Genomic DNA, 19,080 nt, shown 5'->3' with positions numbered 1-19,080 from the left:
TTGCCTACCATCAGTCACAATCAAGTTGGGGAGTTTTCATTATAATGGCAGACACTCTCCACCTGCCTTTTTACATCCTCAGAAAGACTGTCTTATTGCCGAGCTGAGTGGCTCAGACGGTTGAGGCGCTGGCCTTCTGGCCTGAACTTGGCAGGTTCAATCCTGGCTCAGTCCAGTGGTATTTGAAGGTGCTCAGATACATCAGCCTCGTGTCAGTAGATTTAGTGGCACATAAAGAACTCTTGAAGGGACTAAATTCTGGCACCTTGGCATCTCTGAAAACCTTAAATACTGGTTAGTGGGATGTAAAGCAAAATAATATTATTAACATTATTATTAGACTGTCTTAGTGGTTTTCCCAACTGAAATCAACATAGGTCATAACAATGACACCAGTAGGAATGTTGCGATTAAAAGCAATGTTATTACATGAAATATTTGATCAAATGAAAAACCACACATTTTCTCACATTTAAGACACAGTACTACGCTGCCGATCTAACAGTTCAAAGTTCCAGAGCTGAAATGACCAATCCACAGACAGCCATGAGCACTTTTTATTTTTGGCGGGGGGGTGGGAGGAGGCTAGTGGTGAAGAGTCCCAGGCAAGAACTATGCCATTTTACTCATATGTTTCCTAGGAGTACCCGATGAATTGGAAAATCTCAATCACTACACTGTCGAGGGGGAAAACTATGTAACTTGGAGGCAAATTTTTCCTTGAAGCCAGAGGAGAAACCCCCTCATCACTGTTAATTTGGAATAAAATGAATTTAGAATGCAATAAAAGTGAAGAGCAAGAAGCTTTTTTTAAGAAACGGCTCTTTTCAGGGTTGTATTTTGAGTTATTTAGTTAATTGTGCTACTATAATTTGGTATAGGCCAAAATGGTAATTCTAGAACAGGTTGTAATTAGCCACTGCTATTATTCCGTCAAATGTGCACACTGATCATTCCAATCAGCGCGTCAGAGTAGGGTTCGAATAGCTGGAGTACTATGATGAACCAGTGTGTTACGTACCACCAGTATCAGAAAATATTCAGGCAGGCTGTTATACTCGATACGCAGCAGTGATCCCATCTATCAGAGGTGAGTGGCAGCATAGGTGACAAAGAACATCACAACAAATGGTCAGTGTAATGTTATTGTTGATCAGTTTTATGAGCTTTTGATACTGTAGGCCTTCACACTTTGTTTTCTTCTGACTCTGAAATACCACTCTTATCATAGTCGGTATGGTAAAACTGCATAAAACATAAATGATCGGAAATTGTATTCCCTATAACTTTTGTTATGTAGTACTTTTGATAGAACCAATAACATAGGTATTTAAAATTAAGTTCTAGGTGCCTTCTCCTAAACTACCATTTTATCTAGGGTGAATAAAATTGTTTATAGCTTAGACTGTAGTTATTACCCGACTATATATACTGATATTCATTAAATTCTGTTTACCCATTTTCTCGTGGCTTGGCGTTGATATGGACTTAGCAACAAAAATACAAATTCATGAATATCTCTTTTATCATAGTATGTACGGTAAAAATGTATAAGACATAAATGATCGGAAATCTAATTCTATATAACTCTAGTTATGTAGTATTTATTGATAGGACCATTAATAACATGAATATTTGAGAACTAAATTGTAGGCCTTCCCCTAAACTACCACTTACTCAGTGTGAATAAAATGATTTATTGCCTACATTGTAGCGGCTCATTCCCCAACTTTACATACTGATTTTCATTAAATCCACTTCACCCGTTTACTCGTGATGCACATACGTACAGACAGATAGACAGAAATTACGGAGAAATAAAAAGTGCATATTTTTGTTACTGTGGACATGACCGGAACAGAAATACCATTCTTTTTAAAGTTGGGGCAATGTACAGACAAAACTCTTATTTTATATACATACACTAGGACAAAAACAGCTTTATGATCACTTACACCATCTGTTACTTCAGTTTCTCTGTAGAGCTCATCTGGTTTTACCAGCACCATATCCAGAATATTCTTCCCTAGTTGGTTCCATCGCTTTCTGATTCAGCTGTCCTTCACAGAAACTTATTTGCCATTTTTTGGTCATGCTTCCTGTCATTCACATTACCATCCCAATTTACATTTCATAAATTGAGATCACCTGTTAAAATCGTGTTCTTTTCCATGTCATTTCCCACATAGTGATTATCTTACCAAATAATTTGCATCAGTGTCAGTGCCCTCCTTCCAGGTCTGTACACTCCATAAACATCAAGTTACCTTTTGCAGTATCTTTAGAGATGAACCTTACACTTAAAATTTTGTGTTTCTCATCCTTAACGCTTTTGTAGCTTACAAATTCTTCTTTCACCAGTATAAATACTTACCCTGCTATTGCTCCTATCCTTTCTCTATGATAAACACTCCAGTTCCATGAGAAAATTTCCGCATCCATATAATATCACTTCTCGGCCACGATTCAAATCCTATCCTGGAGAAGTTAGGACATGTTACCAACCAAGGTTAAAAGAGGGGTTTTCTTACATCGCTCTAATACAGATAGGTCTTTTGGCGACAATGGTAGAGGAGTATGGATACTTCCTCTCCTACTGCTCCTATCCTTTCAGTACTGTAATCACTCCAGTTTCATGAGAAAATTCCCGCATCCATATAATATCACTTCTCAGCCACAATTCAACTCCTATCCTGTAGAAGTTAGTGCGCGTTACCAACCAAGGATAAAGGAGGGTTTTTTTTTTTTTTACGTCACACTGATACAGATAAGTCTTTTGGTGATGTTGGTAAAGGAGTAATATTATTTTCCCACTGGAAGAAAGGAACGCTTGGATCAGTAAGAAGAAAGGTATGTCATACAGATCACCATTTTCTCGTGGCTCGGCGTTGATATGGACTTAGCAGCAAAAATACAAATTCATGAATAATGTTAGCCCAGTTCGATCTCTCCCTAGAGGGAGCCTTAATACATTCCATTACAGAAGATACAAGTTCAAAATCTTACCTCGTTCTCTGTCATAAGAGAGAGCTGATGAGAATCAATCAGCACAATATAGTTTGCACATTGATTGCTGGAAGCCTCCATAAACAGCAAAGAGGTCTACGAAGAAGTTGGATGTTGTTCCAGAAATGGATTGACAAGACGAGCTGATATTGTTGTCATTGACTGGGCAAAAGATATGGGTATAGTGATTAATCTCACCATGAGGTTCAGGGAAAATCTATGTGGAAAAGCCTTGATTATTGTGAGGAGAAGGCCATATATGAACCATGCACTGAGGATCTCTAAAAGAAGTATGGAATTAAGAAATGTTGTATGGGAAGTCATTGGTGTTGTGATTGGCCCTAGAGATACAAATCCTAAAGAGATGTTGGATCTCTTAAGAATTAAAATAAACCCGGACATCAACATCCAGACCATAGTGGACTCTGTGCTGAAAAATTTGTTGGCAATTGTTGGACACCATTTGTACTCCCTGACCTGAAGTACCATGTATTGGATTATCTTTTGCCAATAAAATTAGAGAGAATATCCATGTGATGGTTGAAAATTTTAGTTTTGAATCATAACTCAAACCCCGCTTACATCCAAACAACTGATAAAAGTAATTAAATATTATTCATATGAACTGATTAGGGGCCAATCATTTTGATTCCATAATAGGGGTGGCTATCAGAGGTATTATCCCTCTCACATTATGTCATTCTCTTCCTTTCTTTACAATACTTTCACCTTTTAACACTAACATTGTTTTGTCATCCTTATTTGACTTCCAGCTCCCTGTAATCGTATCACCACTCCCTAGACCACACTGTTTCCTTGAATGAACTTCTATATAACCCTTCTAAACAAACCTTCTAATAGATACTAATGCAGTTCAAGTGAAGCCCATCTGAGTGCAGATCTCTATCTCCTATCCACCCATTAGGGTCTAGAAATCTCACTCCCAGTTTCCCACATAGTCTCATAGTCTCATTTAAATCCCTGATTGCCTTCCAGTCATTGTCCGTCCTACACAGTATTCCACTGATAACAGTCTCTGTTCCCTTAAACTTCTCCCTTAGTGCATTAACCAGATCCCACACATCCCCGACTATGTTGGTACTTATACCTGCTTGCCTTGCTTCATTGGTACCAACTTGAAAAAGTGCCACCTTCTTCTTACCCTTCTCCTTCTCTTTTAATTTAATCAACATGTGCTTTAACCTAACTCCTAGATAACACTCTACCCTGTTTCCCTTTCCTCCACACTCTTTCCCGTCATGCCTAACAGTGGAGTCCCCCATGACCACAGCCTCAACCCCATCTCATTCGGTCCCCTTTCTTCCTGGTCCCCCCCTATCTTTGCTGATGATCTAGCAGCAGCGTGATAAATACATGTTGGTGATGTAGCTTGTGTATGATGTAATGCTCATCAAAGTGATCTGTCAGAAATAGCTACATGTCTTTCTCTGCAGATACAGTACATATATTGTGGCATTAGTAAATTAAATTAATGTTAATAATAAAAGACAATGGTAGAAGACAGTTTTGGATACACAATATTATTGGCAAGCTAACGCAGGTGAATATGGTGCCTTCAATATGTTGAATAATCATGTATCCTGAAAGGTTTCAGTCATTTTACAAAATGAGAAAGAAGATGGTAACTGCACAGATATTTCTGCACAAGACTGATAAAATTAATATTGAAGTTCAGATTGTCTGTCGTTTTTAAGTACAGTGATTTACAGAAACAATGAAAAATTATTACGGTTAGCAACTAACACAGATGTAACATGTGGCATAAATTGGAGCTGGGTACATTCGTCTGACAGTGATGTGGCATAGCTCAAGTCACTATCACATCTTATTGGCACTGATGGACAATGACACATTTGTTTATATTTGTTTAATTTGAAGTTGCATACCAGATACTCGCCACTTGCCAGATTATGCACCATATAATGTGCTATGTTACTTTAGTAGGAGCTCTGCCTTAATGAAGTAATGCTGAAATGTATTCCACATTCCTGCATCATTTCCTAACTGTGGTCATCATAATGTTTATCTGCATATATCCCACCTAGTGGTAGGGCTCGCGATGTCAATTCCATTCCATTCAGTCATGGGCCATGTTGGATTGTAGATTTACTGTCTTCTTGTCATTGCTTACTAACTTACTAATTTATTTATTTTCTCCCTGGTGCTATGGTCCAAGAAGAACATTAGTCTCCTTTACAGTTTTCTTCTGCAATTAGGTCATGTTCCTTTGATATCATATCTCTAAATTCAGCCTCAACTTTGTTTATTCATCCTTTCCTAGATCTTCTGGGCTTCCTTTCCCCATTCAATTTTGTTGACTCTTCCACTGTCGCGTCCATCCTTTCTAAGTGGTCAGCCGATCTCAGATGTCTTGCTTTAATGTCATTTGTAATGTGCCTGTCTTAATAGAGAGCAATAAGCCATTGATTGGCCCTAATTCTGCACACACCTCTTTCATTCACAGCTCAAAATAATTTTCTCAGTACTTTCCTTTCCCACACCGGTAGCATTTTCTTGTCCTTTAGAGTTTTAGTTCAAGTCTCTGAGCTAAACTGTGGACTTAGGACAGTTTTGTAAATTTGTAGCTTTGACTGTCTTGATATTAATGAGGATTTTAGAAGAGGTAGGACAGCTTAATAGCTTTTTTCCCCTGTGGTTATACAAGATTTAATTTCTTTTGTATCATTTCACTTTGTAACTATTTGAATTCTGAAACTCGTTGGAATTGCAGATGTTCACCTATTTTTCAATACTTCGGTATTTTAGAGGGAGAGTCAGTCTCTCTCTCATTCTCTCTCTCTCTCTCTCTCTCTCTCTCTCAAGATATTTTTCACACCTGACTATGGTATTAATATTGTGTGCAAATGCAAGGCTCTATATAGATCTGTTTAGAATTGTTCTCAATTGGGCTGGATCCTCCACATGACTATTTCTAAGTTGTTATTAAAGTTGTTTATAATTCATTGTCTTGTCTCAGTCCATGGTTAAGAGTCTTTATGTAGTGTAATAGCTCATCATTGTTTAGATCAACCCTTGGGTCTCTTTCCAACAACTTCCAAAATGCAGCCTATCTATGCAATTATAACTGCTTCTGAATACTTAGTTTTCACAACTGCATTGCAATTGAAATTAACTTTCAACTAATTAGGTGGTGTTCCACACATTTTGTCCACTTTTGTTCTGTACTTAACATCTCTTCATCACCTACTATATGTATGGAACACAACCTAATAGGTTGAAAGTTAATTTCAATAACTGCTTCTACTTGCAACTACTAAGTTATGTCTGAAACATTATAGCTGACTTTAGCACAGTTTCTTTTGGATCAACACAACATCAAATCATTCCGATGCCTATACTGGAAACACAATCCAATAATGATGCTGACTGACCATATCAGCATCATTGTCTCTCTCCATGATGCTTTTTCAACATTCTGCCTCTTTTGTAGTTGGCCAACAATTAGTTCCATAGAGTGCAACAGAATGGACGATGATTTGATAGATCTTCAATTTCAGGTGGTCTTACATCTGTCAATTCCAGCTCCATGGCTGAATGGACAGCATAGTGCTCTTCAGTTCAGAGGGTACTGGGTTCGATTCCTGGCCAGATCGGAGATTGTAACTTTAAATGGTTCATTCCAATGGCCCAGGAACTGGGAGTTTGTATTGTCCCCAATATCCCTGCAACTCACACATACCAGCTGTATGCATAAGTCTTTTCCAGTTTCACTAAGAGATAGCACCAGGAACAGTACGCAGCATATGAATTTGACACATACATCAGTTTGTTCGTCTGACATTAACCTACCAACACACACAAGTTGAGACCGCCAAGCACTAGCGTCTGTATTGTATTATTCAGTGATCATGTCAACGTTTGTGCCTGAAAAATAATGTTTGCGGCATGCATTGCTTTTCTTATTTAATCAAAAGAAGAAGGCTGTGGAAAGTCATCATTTGCTGGTAAAAATATATGGTGAATACACTTCATCGATTAGAACATGTGAGACATGGTTTCGGCAATTTAAACATGGTGATTTCAATGTGAAAGAGAGTGCACACTGTGGTAGACCACAAAAGTGCGAAGTCAAGCAATTGCAGGCATTACTGGATGATGACCCAACTCAAACTCAGCAGCAATTGGCACAAGCATTAAGTGTATCACAAGAAACAATCAGCAGATGTTTACGAGCAATGGGGAAGATTTGAATGAATGGCAAATGGAAAATTGCGAAGTCACTTGTGAAATGCTGCCTCACGCCACAAAAGAAAATAATTTCTGTACTGAATTGTGATGGGTGATGAATAGTGGATTTATTTTGAAACCTGAAGCGGAGAAATTTGTGGCTGTCACCTGGCAAAGCTGGTCCTTTAACACCAAAGCAAAATCACTTCAGCAAGAAGACCATGCTTTTTGTCTGGTGGGACCAGAGTGGTATTGTGTATTATAAACTCTTGAAGCCCGACGAAACCACTAATGCACAACGCTATCGCCAACAAATTATTAATTTAAATCGTGCATTGATCGAAAGATGACCGGAATGGGCCAGAAGACATGGCAAAGTGATTTTGTTACATGACAGTGCGCCGTCTCACACAGCAATACCAGTGAAAAACACCTTGAAATCGCTTGGATGAGACATCCTTCCGCACCCGCCGTACTGCTCCAACTTGGCGCCATCTGACTATCACCTTTTCGCATCAGTGGGTCACACGCTCGCAGAGCAGCACTTCAGTAATTTCAAGGAAGTTGGAAAATGACTCGACGAATGGTTTGCCACAAAAGACAAGCAGTTTTTCTGGCATGGTATTCATAACTTACCTGAAAGGTGGGTGAAGTGTGTAGAAGCTGATGGCCAATATTTTGAATAAACAAAAAATGAATTTCTCTTAAAAATGATGTGTTTTCTTTACCACAAAAACCAGCAAAAACTCATGTATACACCTGATACATACAATACCATTCTCCACTACAATAACACTCAGTGTCCTATACACAGCAGATGCTACCCACCCTTGTTGGAGGATCTGCCTTACAAGGGTTGTACTAAGCTAAAAATACTCATACTAAATTATATTATCTGGCAATTGCAGGTGATGGCTGCCATTTCATCCAGATTGCAGTAATTCTTGCATTCACCTCCCTCTTCAGTTGTCCATTGGCAATAATCATAGACCCAGGCTAGTTGAACTTAGTCGGTGGTAGGTCCTGACAATGTCAGCAAAGAGAAGAGTATCCATTACAGGAATGAACAGATATGAAGATGGGCTGAAGTTCTACTATATGTCAACTATAATGTCAGAGTTATCAGATGCTTCTGGTGCAACTTGGACATAACTTTTTGATACTGCATAAAGCAGCTGCATCCAACTGACAAAATACTTTGAGACAACATTGTCAAAGATCTAGCCAAATTAGGTTACGTGGCATGTGATCAAAGGCTTTTTTGAGGCCCAGGATGGTGCACTTTGCTCTCATAACTTTGATCCTAGGAGCCATGCATCATGGATTAGATTGGTTGTGCTACATGTTCTCCCAATACCAGCTTGATAATTGGTTCTTTTGATGCTCTTGCAAATCTATTTGTCCTGGATGCCTTTAACATGGGTTAGAAGTTGGCTCAGATGGTTATTTACACACTTGGTGGGGTATGGCACCCCCCTCACCCCTCCTTTATTTAAAGATGCTCTATTGCCAGTCAGTCTCATTCTCTTTAATGATTTGGTTGAACAACAATGGTAACCACCCTGCTGCATTCTATCTCTGAGGGCATCTTTGCTTCAAGTTTGTGTAGATCAGTGGCTTTTCCTACCTTCATTTGCTCAAAACAACATTAATATTAATTTGTGTGAGAAGGGTGGTGCTGGGAAATTCTTCAGTCAATATCTTTCTATAATAGTTCTTCCAACACTCTTGCTTTGATTCAAACCTGCATTTGGCTCATTTTGTGATGTCCTCTGTATTGTGTATGTCGGTCAATTTTGTGTTTGTGTTCATCTTTAAAGTGCTGAGTATCAATGTGGCTTTTGTCATGATCATGGAATTCTTCTTTTCATTGTCAGGTGTCAAAAACTCAAACCAACAAATGTCGAAAATCTATACCACACTTGTGGCATTGCTTCACCTTCAATCTGATGGCAAGTAGCAGCTGAAACTGAGAAACTCAAACAAGAGGTGGACAACCATCATCCTCTCTACAGCATAAAATAGTACAGCAGTATCTCAGGTGATGAAGGAGTTTCATTAATAACACCAGGGCAGTTCCAGCCACATGCAGCATTCTTAGGAATCAATACTGGCAGCAACAGTCTACACATCAGATTGGAATTGGCCAACAGAAGGAACACCAATACATGCTTTGTAATCTTAGCCTGTCTGGAAGACTCTTAATAGGATAAAAACTGAAGTGCCTAGAACCAAGGCTGCACTCAAAACATGGGGTTATAGTTCAAGATCTTGAGAATCTATTTCACTGTCCAAATTGCCCTGTGGAAAACTTAAAGGCTCTATTCCAGTCAGTGATAATGGCTGCTTCATACTGGAGCGCTTTCAGCATTTCAGGATACTTAGATATTATTATCATCATCATGTGAGGAGCAGTACCTTATAGGGGATGGCCACTATCATTGCCGATTTCGACCTTTGAACGATGCGCCCGCAAGTTTGTCACTTGTTGTATCTGAGCTATGGAAGTAATTGAAACCTTTTCACTGAGCGAAATGGTCAACATAGTACAGATCAGGAGATGTTGAGTTCAGTATTCCACCATGGAGATAATTTTCTATGGTTTTCCATTTTCATACCAAGCAAATACCTAAGCTGTACCATAATTAAGTTCACAACTGCAACTCTCTCTTTCCAAGCCCTATCCTGTACTGTTACAGAAAACGTACATTTTATTAGTGCAGTATTAAAAGATTGAATATTTCTGACAATATGCATGGAAGTATTGTAATGTCCAATTTCAGTCTCTTTCTTATGAGATCACTCAAAAAATTATCTAAAAAAGTATCTATATATACTGCCATAGTTAATAGTCATACAAAAGTTTCAAGAATATTTACTATATGCTATGCGACATAGACTCTCACTCAACAATACAATTTTATTTCCTTGATGTATTCAATTTTATAGAGGTAGACTGTGCATTGGTGTAATATCATTTTATCTATTGGACAGCTGTATCTTCTGCAAGTATGTCTTACCAGTACTTTTTCATATCTGACTGCCTCACTGTTCTCTTTTAGAACATTCTCTTACTTAAGTTGATCTTCTTCAGTCTTGTTCTTCACCTTCTTTTTGACTTCATTAATTTTTATTTGTTGAATTTAATACAAGCTTTTATCTATGCTGGTATGTACCTGTTCTGTCATTTGTAGCTTAAGGTATACTTCACTCCTGGTATAATTACTATCTGTACTGTATAGCTCCATTTCTATATTGGTCTCTATGTTGTAAATGTGGGTTATAGTATTCTTTAACTCTGGTTGTATTACCATTACATTAGTTATCATGACAGACTATTTAGGTATACACTGCATTTGATGTCTCCATAAAAACTTTGCTAGTACAGGGCTTGGTTTTGTTTGGCTTTGTTGGTTGATGTGAGGCTTTAACATCATCTTAAGCAGGAAACTGACTTATTGCAACTAATAACAGTCATGTTCAGTGTCAGCTGAAACTGTGGCTTTTCAAGCAGTGATCTTTCATTTTTCATATTTCTTCTCACCATGCTATGCACTGGTGTCCTTTATACCTTCACTCTGGCTCATTTTTATTGCTCCTGTCATAAAAATCAGATGCTGTTTGCAACTTGATCGCTTTGGGTTAGTCGCTGTCAGTGTAATTTGTTATCAGGGTTTTCCTTCCCATAGACAGGTTGCCTTCACCAAGACTAAGGGGTCCTGTCTGCCCCACCCTTCCCAGGTGCTACCCAGAAGGCCAGATGGACCTAGGCCTTGCGCTGGGAGAGATAGAGGTGCCACTCCCTGACGCGGAGCCATCTCTGAGTGAGTCTCAGCCACGTACCTTGTTATTACTAGCTTAATACATTGAAAAATCAACTGCTTTATTTGTGACCATTTAATGTGTCCCAGTGGCATTCATTGGATGATGACAGAAATGGGGATCATTTTTGTAGCTCTTGATAGCAAAACTGTAGTTTTCATTCACAGAATGTTGAATATTTAAATTAACTCGCTTATAAGAAGGAAACTCCTCTTTGCTGAAATAGTTTTGTATAAACAATATTCGTTTGGTAATACGCACCTTTTCATTTCCCTAATAACTGGTCTTGTTTCTCACTGTCCTGATTTTTTTTTTTTTTTTTACATTTTCTCTGAACTTTGTTCTGGTGAGTGCAATATATGGCTGTCCTTAGGAAAATAGTGGCTTTGTTTGGAAAATTCCCACATTGTTGAAGGATTGCCCTTGCACTGTATAGATGGTGTTTAAAAAGCTTGGACGGTCTTCTTTTAATAATAATACTGTAATAATAATAATAATAATAATAATAATAATATGTCCCACTTTTATGGTTTTCAGAGATACCGAGGTGCAGGAATTTTGTTCCGCTGAAATTTTTTACAAGCTCGTAAATCTATTGACATGAGGCAGGCACCTTTTAGCACCTTCAAATATCACCAGACTGAACCAGTATTGAACCCACCAGTTTGGGCTCAGAAGGTCAGATTTGGTGGTGGTGGTGTTTATTGTTTTAAGAGGAAGTACAACTAGGCAATCATCCTCTATATAACACTAATAAGAGAGAAAAAATGGAAGGGATCCAACACTTCGAAAAACGAAGGTATCGGCCAAGGACAGACAAGGGCCACAAAGGGCATGAAAATGAAAGACTCCCTAGGTCTTGAGTGCTCTAATACCAGCGGAGTCGGAAAAGAACAAGAGTTGACCAAGGGAGGTCGGATAGGATGGATGAAAGTGAAGAGCCTGGCACAAGCAAGTGGAAGCAATGCCAGGACTCAGCTGAGAGCCCCGTGGTCACCAAACCACACTCTTAAGTTAAGAGCCCTTGGGGCTCAGAAGGTCAGGGCTCTACTGTCTGAGCCTCTCAGTCTGACTTTTCTTTTGAGTGTGAAAGGTGAGAGTGTGACATTGGAAACGACTTGTTTTGCTATTTCAAATATATTTTTTTTAATCCTCTTATGTTGGGATCCCCATTGAAAATTTTCAGACATCAGGTATTCCTGCTCCCCTTGCAGATTATGGGCTACTTACGTGCAAATGAGCAGCTGTGAAGGGCTTATAATTTTTATGAATACTTTGTTCAGTTTTTGGATCCCCCAGTAAGTTCGGTTCTTGTTCCCAAACTTAGGTAGGTTTTCTTAAAAGAGTCAGTGAATGCAAAGTATGAACTCTTTATGGAAATGTAAAAGTCTCCTTTCACAGTTTCAATTTTTATGGGAAATCTCAGTTGGGAATTTTCAGTCAATAGGTATTCCTGCACCTTTACAGCTCAGGGGCTACCTCCATGCAAACCTACAGCTTTCTAGACCTTCTAGCCTTTAAGATATTTTTGTCTTGACACAGAGGACAAGAACAGGCAATTTTATGCATGAAATTATTGTTGTTTTTGTTGTTATTATTATTATTATTATTATTATTATTATTATTATTATTATTATTATTATTATTATTATTATTATTATTATTATTATTATTATTATTATTATTTCTATTCATCAGTTTAGCAGAAATTTATTTAAAATGAGCGTCAGTAGTGAAGCAACAAAGGAGGTATAAGGACTGATTGTTTATTCATGCCATCTTGTCATTTGAGCATTGTTTTCTGCATGACATTGTTAGACTTTGTATGCAGTAGGTAGTTAATTTGTAAGTTATCTTATTGCTCAATAACTTTCCTCAACATGACAAAGAAATTTCCCTTTGTTCTTTGTAGAACTTCTTGTTTAATACTATTTAAGTCTTTAGGTTAATTTTTTATTAGCATTGTAAAGGAAGAAGCCTTGAGCTGTAGAATAGCAACATCTCTGTATAATTCTAGATGTTATTCCCATTTAAACTCAATAACAACTTCTCAGTCTTTCTGACACTGACATTTAAGTTTGATGAACTAGAGACTTTTGTATATAGTAAAGAAACTTCTGAATAAAATATATAAACAGTGCATTACCTTACAGCACTCTGACCTTTACACAAACCATTTAGGCCCAGTCAATCAGTCTTTCACCTAGGCGATGATCTCAGCCTAATCTAAGCCTAGGAAGATGAGCTATAGCACATGAAACACATGATTCATAAGAATAGTGTTTAATAGACATCTAAAGGCAACCTGTAATGGCTAGGGGGTGTACCATAGAAAAATTCATTCATTCATTTTGTTCCATAAGAAAGGTCACAAAGCATTTAGGCAGTCACAAAGCTTCTGATGACCATAGTTTACAGATGCAAAGTTGCTAGATAGGTATTCAAGGGCTCCCATACTCGGGGCATCTTTAGAGATGCGACAACTTTGTATTGTTCATCTGTACACCAAACACAGCAGCCTGAACCTAATCTCATTCCATAAGTGAACAGTTACTTTCCTACTAGTCATGCAAAAAGTTTAGTGTATTTACTCAATTGTTACTAAGGACTGATTAGTAATGTCCAACATGGAGATATGAACATCACCACCTGAGATGAAATACAGTATATGTTCCTTATTTATCTCAAAACTGAAATACGACATTCCATCCATTAAAAAATTTACCATGGAATGTTCTTGCCCCGTACTAGCTCTCAGGGAAAGGAAAAAAAAATCTAATATAGCGAGGCGTTTTTTCTTTCAAGAAAATGATTTAAAAGTCTGTATTACGTAGAAGTGGTAGCGGAGACCGTGGGTGGTATTCTACCATGGAATACAAGTCGCCATTCATCTTCCAAAATATTAAAAATACTACATACCCCCAAGTCTAGGCCCCCACCTACAAGCTATCATATGGGCGCCCTTGTAGGTATTCATTTTGAAATGTTTTGTTTTAAGATTGTGCTTATTTTAGTTAGTAGAAAATATGTGGCAAGAATATTCCATGGTAAATTTTTTAATGGATGGAATGTCTTATTTCAATTTTGAGATAAATAAGGAACATATACTGTATTTCAGCTCAGGTGGTGATGTTTATATCCCCATGTTGGACATTACTAATCAGTCCTTAGTAACAATTGAGTAAATACACAAAATGTTTTTGCATGACTAGTACGAAAGTAACTGTTCACTTATGGAATGAGATTAGGTTCAGACTGCTGTGTTTGGTGTACAGATGAACAATACAAAGTTGTCGCATCTGTAAAGATATAAAATACTAGCTGTTACCCATGGCTTTGCTCGAAGGATTTCGTAATTTGATAAAATTACTTGTTCCTAGGTACGGCACTAAGACATTATCTGTAAATCACTGGAGTATAAAAACTCACCGAAAAATTGCATTTCATTTACCCCACAATCTCTTTGTAAACCACATTTGTGGCATTGCCTTTTTGGGCTAGGATGACCAGGCTACTGGCAGATCTAAATCTGGAACACGGGACATGGAACTCTATGTGTGAGAAACAGTCTTCTTTTATGTCGAAAAAACAAGTTTTCTTTATTTCTAAAGGAGATTCCAAATACCAAATTTCATGTCTGTAACATCTTAATTTTTGAGAAATAAGTATCCTCATAAAGAGAATTCAACTCCTTCTTCACTTATTTTCGATCTTCAGCTTAAGTTGATTATCCGAAAACAAAAAGTACGTGTTTCTGTATTTTTAAAGGAGACTACAAATACCAATTTTCATGTCTGTAACATGTTACGTTTATGAGATATAATATGGATATACTCATTATAAAAACTACACCACTCCTTGGCTGAGTGGTGAGCGTTGAGGTCTTCAGTTCACAGGGTTCCGGCTTCGATTCCGAGCTAGGTTGGTGTTTTAATCGCGTGTGATTAATTCTTCTGGCTCAGGGACAGGTTGTTTGTGTTTGTCCAAACATTATCCTCTTCATATTCACTCAATACACCACATTACCAACCAAAACAGGAACACGCAATAGTTATTACATTCCTACACATACGGTTGCCATCAGGAAGGGCATCGCGCGCGGTAGAAGAAGATGATACTCATTTTAAAAATTCACCCACTATTTTATTTTTTTCACCCCCTTAACTGGATTTTCCAAAAAAAAAAAAAAAGTGTGTGTTCATTTTTAAAGAAGATTCCAACTACCAATTTTAATGCCTGTAACATCTTCATTTTCTGAGATATACGTATCCTCATATAAATAATTAATTCAACTCCTTCCTCACTTCTTTTCACCCTCTCCCCTTAAGTGGATTTTCTGAAAACGAACATTTGTGTTCTTTTATTTTTAAAGGGGATTCCAAATACCAGTTTTCATGTCTGTAACATGCTAGTTTTTTTTTTTATATATTGTAGATAATTTCACTGCTGTAGAATCCTGGAGTTGACGTTGCCATGGTTACGGCAGTTCATTGCTTTATCCGATTTTTAGAGCAGGGGTAGTGTGGTGCCAATATCTCAGTAACAATTGGTTTTAGGGCCTTAAAACATGATTTTCAGACCCGTAGGGCTTACTGAGTTTTGTTCTTTGCGTCAAGGGGGTTAAATTGAGCTTTGTCTTGTCCTTGTATGACAAATTCAATATTTTGCCTATATTAACCTATTATTTGTATATCTCCCCCCCTGTGCCCCCCACCTCGAATTGTTTTGAAAATAAAATACAGCCCATGTTACTCACTGGCAATGTAGCCTTCTAGAGGCGAAATAATTTTTAAAATTGGTTCAGTAGTTTTTGAGTTTATCCGTTACAAACAAATATACAAATTTTTCCTCTTTATAATATTAGTATAGATAAGAAAGTTCACTTCAGCTATGTTTATCATTCTCACTCATTGTTGTCAGCCATTCTCACTCTGTTCTCCCTTTCCTCTCCTCCTCAAAACTCCATAGCAGGAAAGCTGCTTCCAAAGAGTCTCTCTCCGATGAACAGATGGTCGATCAGTGTGCCTTCGCTGAGATGGAGTTAAATCATAATTGGGATCATGTAATCTTCATTTCGGCAGAGGTCAGGCTGATTCATGTTTACAAGCCACGGGGAGCCTAATATGACAAAAGCTATATATTATATGTTATAAACTTCATACTGATCTGTGGTAGAATTTTAGTATGTAAAAAAATTCAACTAACAAGTTAAAAAATCCACCTTTCCACCACTTAGATTAGCGAGTGATTTTGACATTAACTTTGGTACTAAAGACAGAAACTTTCCAATCTGCATTAAAGATTGTCAGTTTCTTTCTCTTTCTTTGATTATTCTTACATTAAAAGAACATCAATCTACAGTATTTGAAAATGGTACATACTTTGTTTCATTTGAAAACATGTTCAGCCTGTTCATAGTTCAAGATTAAAATACACACACACAGTACAGATTTCATAGATATACACAATTAATAACACATTGTTAAGAACATCATGTCCTAATCGTGGAAAGGCCTTAAAAAACTATGAGTTTTTGATTCTTGGAGCATGTGACATATCGTCGCTGCCGGGACAAAACCTCTTATGTGAAATATTTTAGCTTAGAACTTTGGCCGGTAAGGTTCTGTCATCTAAGGTGCAATATTGTGTGAATATTGTCAAGGCATTCTCACTCTTCATAATGTATGTGCTGCGGGTCAGTATATTTCCAAAAATATTATCACATAGGAGGTTTTGTCCCGGCAACGACGATATCTTGTTCGTAAAGGCATGTTACACGTGAATTCCACTTAATCTTTTGTCTTAAAATTTATCTTAATAACCTTCTGAAGAATGAAGTATTACAACTATATACAGTTATTCAGGAAAAGGGCATTTAGCAGGTCATTTGCTGTGAGTGGATGGGAAAATTTCTTAATTTGGATGAAATGTGCTTAAATTAAAAGAGCAACACCTTGTGCAACTGTTGTATCCATATCTGGAAAAGGGAGAGCATAACTAAGTATCCAAAAACAGTGAGACAAGCTAATTGTTATATGAAGTGAACAGTTAATATTACTCATCCCGTGTCGCCTCCCACAGCTGACTCACACCTGATTACCTGCTGCACTCACAGCTGCCTTCCTTCTAGCTTTATATCTGTGTGTGCCAGCGGAGCCTGCCTGTGCGGTAGAAGGAATGAGGAGTGGTGAGGAAGTGCTCTGTCTAGGAGGGAGAAAATTCTTTCTTCCATAAAAATTTTGCTATCAATGTCAAATAAATTTATTAAGGGAGGAATTGATTTTTTAGAAAAAGGGATTCCTATTACGTGAATAGTCATTCAGATTATGTATGTTATTATAAAACTGATGAAAGAAGATGTGCAGGTTCTCCATTGCATTTAAAAGGTATCCTTTCTTCATTCTCTTTATGACTTTCAAATCTTGTTCTATGGAAGTAAACGTATGTCCTGTCTCTATCATGTGGGTGCTCATGGCATGGAATTTCCGATGTTTGCTGGCATTTACATGCTTCATGTATCTAGTTGCAAAGCCTTGCCCTATCTGTCCAATGTATGAGGTCTCGCAACTAGCACGATTAAACCTGTATACACCTCAGTCTGTATACTTGTCTTTCTTTTTAAGTTAATGCTATTGTGAAAAAAAAAAAAAAAATATGGTATTGGTATTGTGGTTGTGGTTGGAATATGCCACCTGCACGTTTCTTTTCTCAACCAATTTAGCTACCTGTGTAATTGTAGGATTATTAAATGAAACAAGAGCAAAACTGGATTTTTTATGCTTGTCAGGGGTCAATTTTGAAAAACTTCCCTTTTTCTTTACTTGCAATTTTGTTGATGAAACCTGCATCAAAACCATTAAATTTTGGCTATGTTGCTTATATATTTCAGTTCTTTGAAACGTTCATCATGAGAAAGGGGTAATTTGAGAGCGCGATATACCAAACTTTTTAGTAAGCTGCTTTCTTGTGGTTGGTTGGATGCATAGATTTACTATTAAATATAATGGGTGAATATGTTGATTTCCTATGGATTTCGTAGACAAACTTCTTCTGATCTCTTGTAACCATGACATCTAAGAAATTTATGGAATGGTTCACTTCATCTCTGACAGTGAACTTAATATGTTCGTCTAAAGAGTTTAGGTGTTGGAGAACACTGAAGCTGTTATTCCTTCTCCAATCAATGATGTTGAACATGTCATCAACATATCTTAACCAGACCTCCAGGCCCTACACCTGTCCACTAATTTTCATACTTTCCAAGAAATCTAAGAAAATATTGGCCAAAATCATTGTTACTTAAGATGAAGTTTAAAATGTTGATAAAATTTTCTGTTTCAAATTGCTTAAGTGAACTTGAGCTAAAAGATTATGTCTGATAATGTTAATTGTTTCCTTGATCGGTATATTAGGATACATATCCTTAATGTTGTAAGAGCACATAATGTGAAATGATGACAATTTGAATTGATTCAATTTCTAACAGAAATCTACTCAATTTCTTATGGAAGACTTATTGTGAAAATGACAGTGTTGCTTTAAAAAATTGTGTATGTATTTGGAAATTTTGTAGGTAGGGCTATTTAGGAAGTTAATTAATGATCTAATGAGGACTCCGCCTTTATGTAGTTTTAGGAGTGCTTGGGCTCTTGGTAGACCTGGGTTCATGTTGAACTTTTGTTTTTCTTGTTTGTTAATAATAAAAGAAGAGTTTTTCAGAAAGATTTTTAATTTCTTCTGAATATTCATAGTGGGATCTTTACTGACTGCTGTGCATGAACTGTTTAAGAAGAAGGTTTCTGTTTTTGATATATAGTCGTCTTTGTTGGCTTTTATGACAATAACATTATTTTGTTTTATTTTATTTTATTTTATTTTATTTTATTTTATTTTATTTTATTTTATTTTATTTTATTTTATTTTATTTTATTTTAGTTTTTAATTCCTTATTTTTCTTAATAACATTCCTCGACATACCTAAGTTAGAGCCATTGGTTAACCTCTTAACTGGGCATAATGAGTTAATTCATCTACCAATAGTTG

General features: G+C 37.1%; 1 protein-coding gene across 8 annotated transcripts in view; it reads left to right on the top strand.

Moving 5' to 3' along the window:
- Positions 1 to 19,080, top strand: part of pHCl-1 (pH-sensitive chloride channel 1) — a 1,475,408-nt gene that overhangs the window by 1,036,551 nt on the left and 419,777 nt on the right. For 3 of the 8 annotated variants that reach the window (XR_011017610.1, XM_068225458.1, XM_068225456.1), the window contains exon 9: positions 10,905 to 11,039. The exons of the other annotated variants lie outside the window; for them this stretch is intronic. Coding sequence is in view for 2 of the 3 variants with exons in the window: in XM_068225458.1 (XP_068081559.1) it covers positions 10,905 to 11,039 (135 nt within the window). In the remaining variant the exon portion in view is untranslated. The remainder of the gene's footprint in view (positions 1 to 10,904; positions 11,040 to 19,080) is intronic. 8 annotated transcript variants of the gene reach the window in all.

The sequence above is a fragment of the Anabrus simplex genome, chromosome 1 (assembly GCF_040414725.1).
Source record: "Anabrus simplex isolate iqAnaSimp1 chromosome 1, ASM4041472v1, whole genome shotgun sequence".
NCBI classification, from domain to species: Eukaryota; Metazoa; Arthropoda; class Insecta; order Orthoptera; family Tettigoniidae; genus Anabrus; species Anabrus simplex.
Note: the sequence above shows the minus strand (reverse complement) of the source record. Positions and strands in the feature narration are given on the sequence as shown.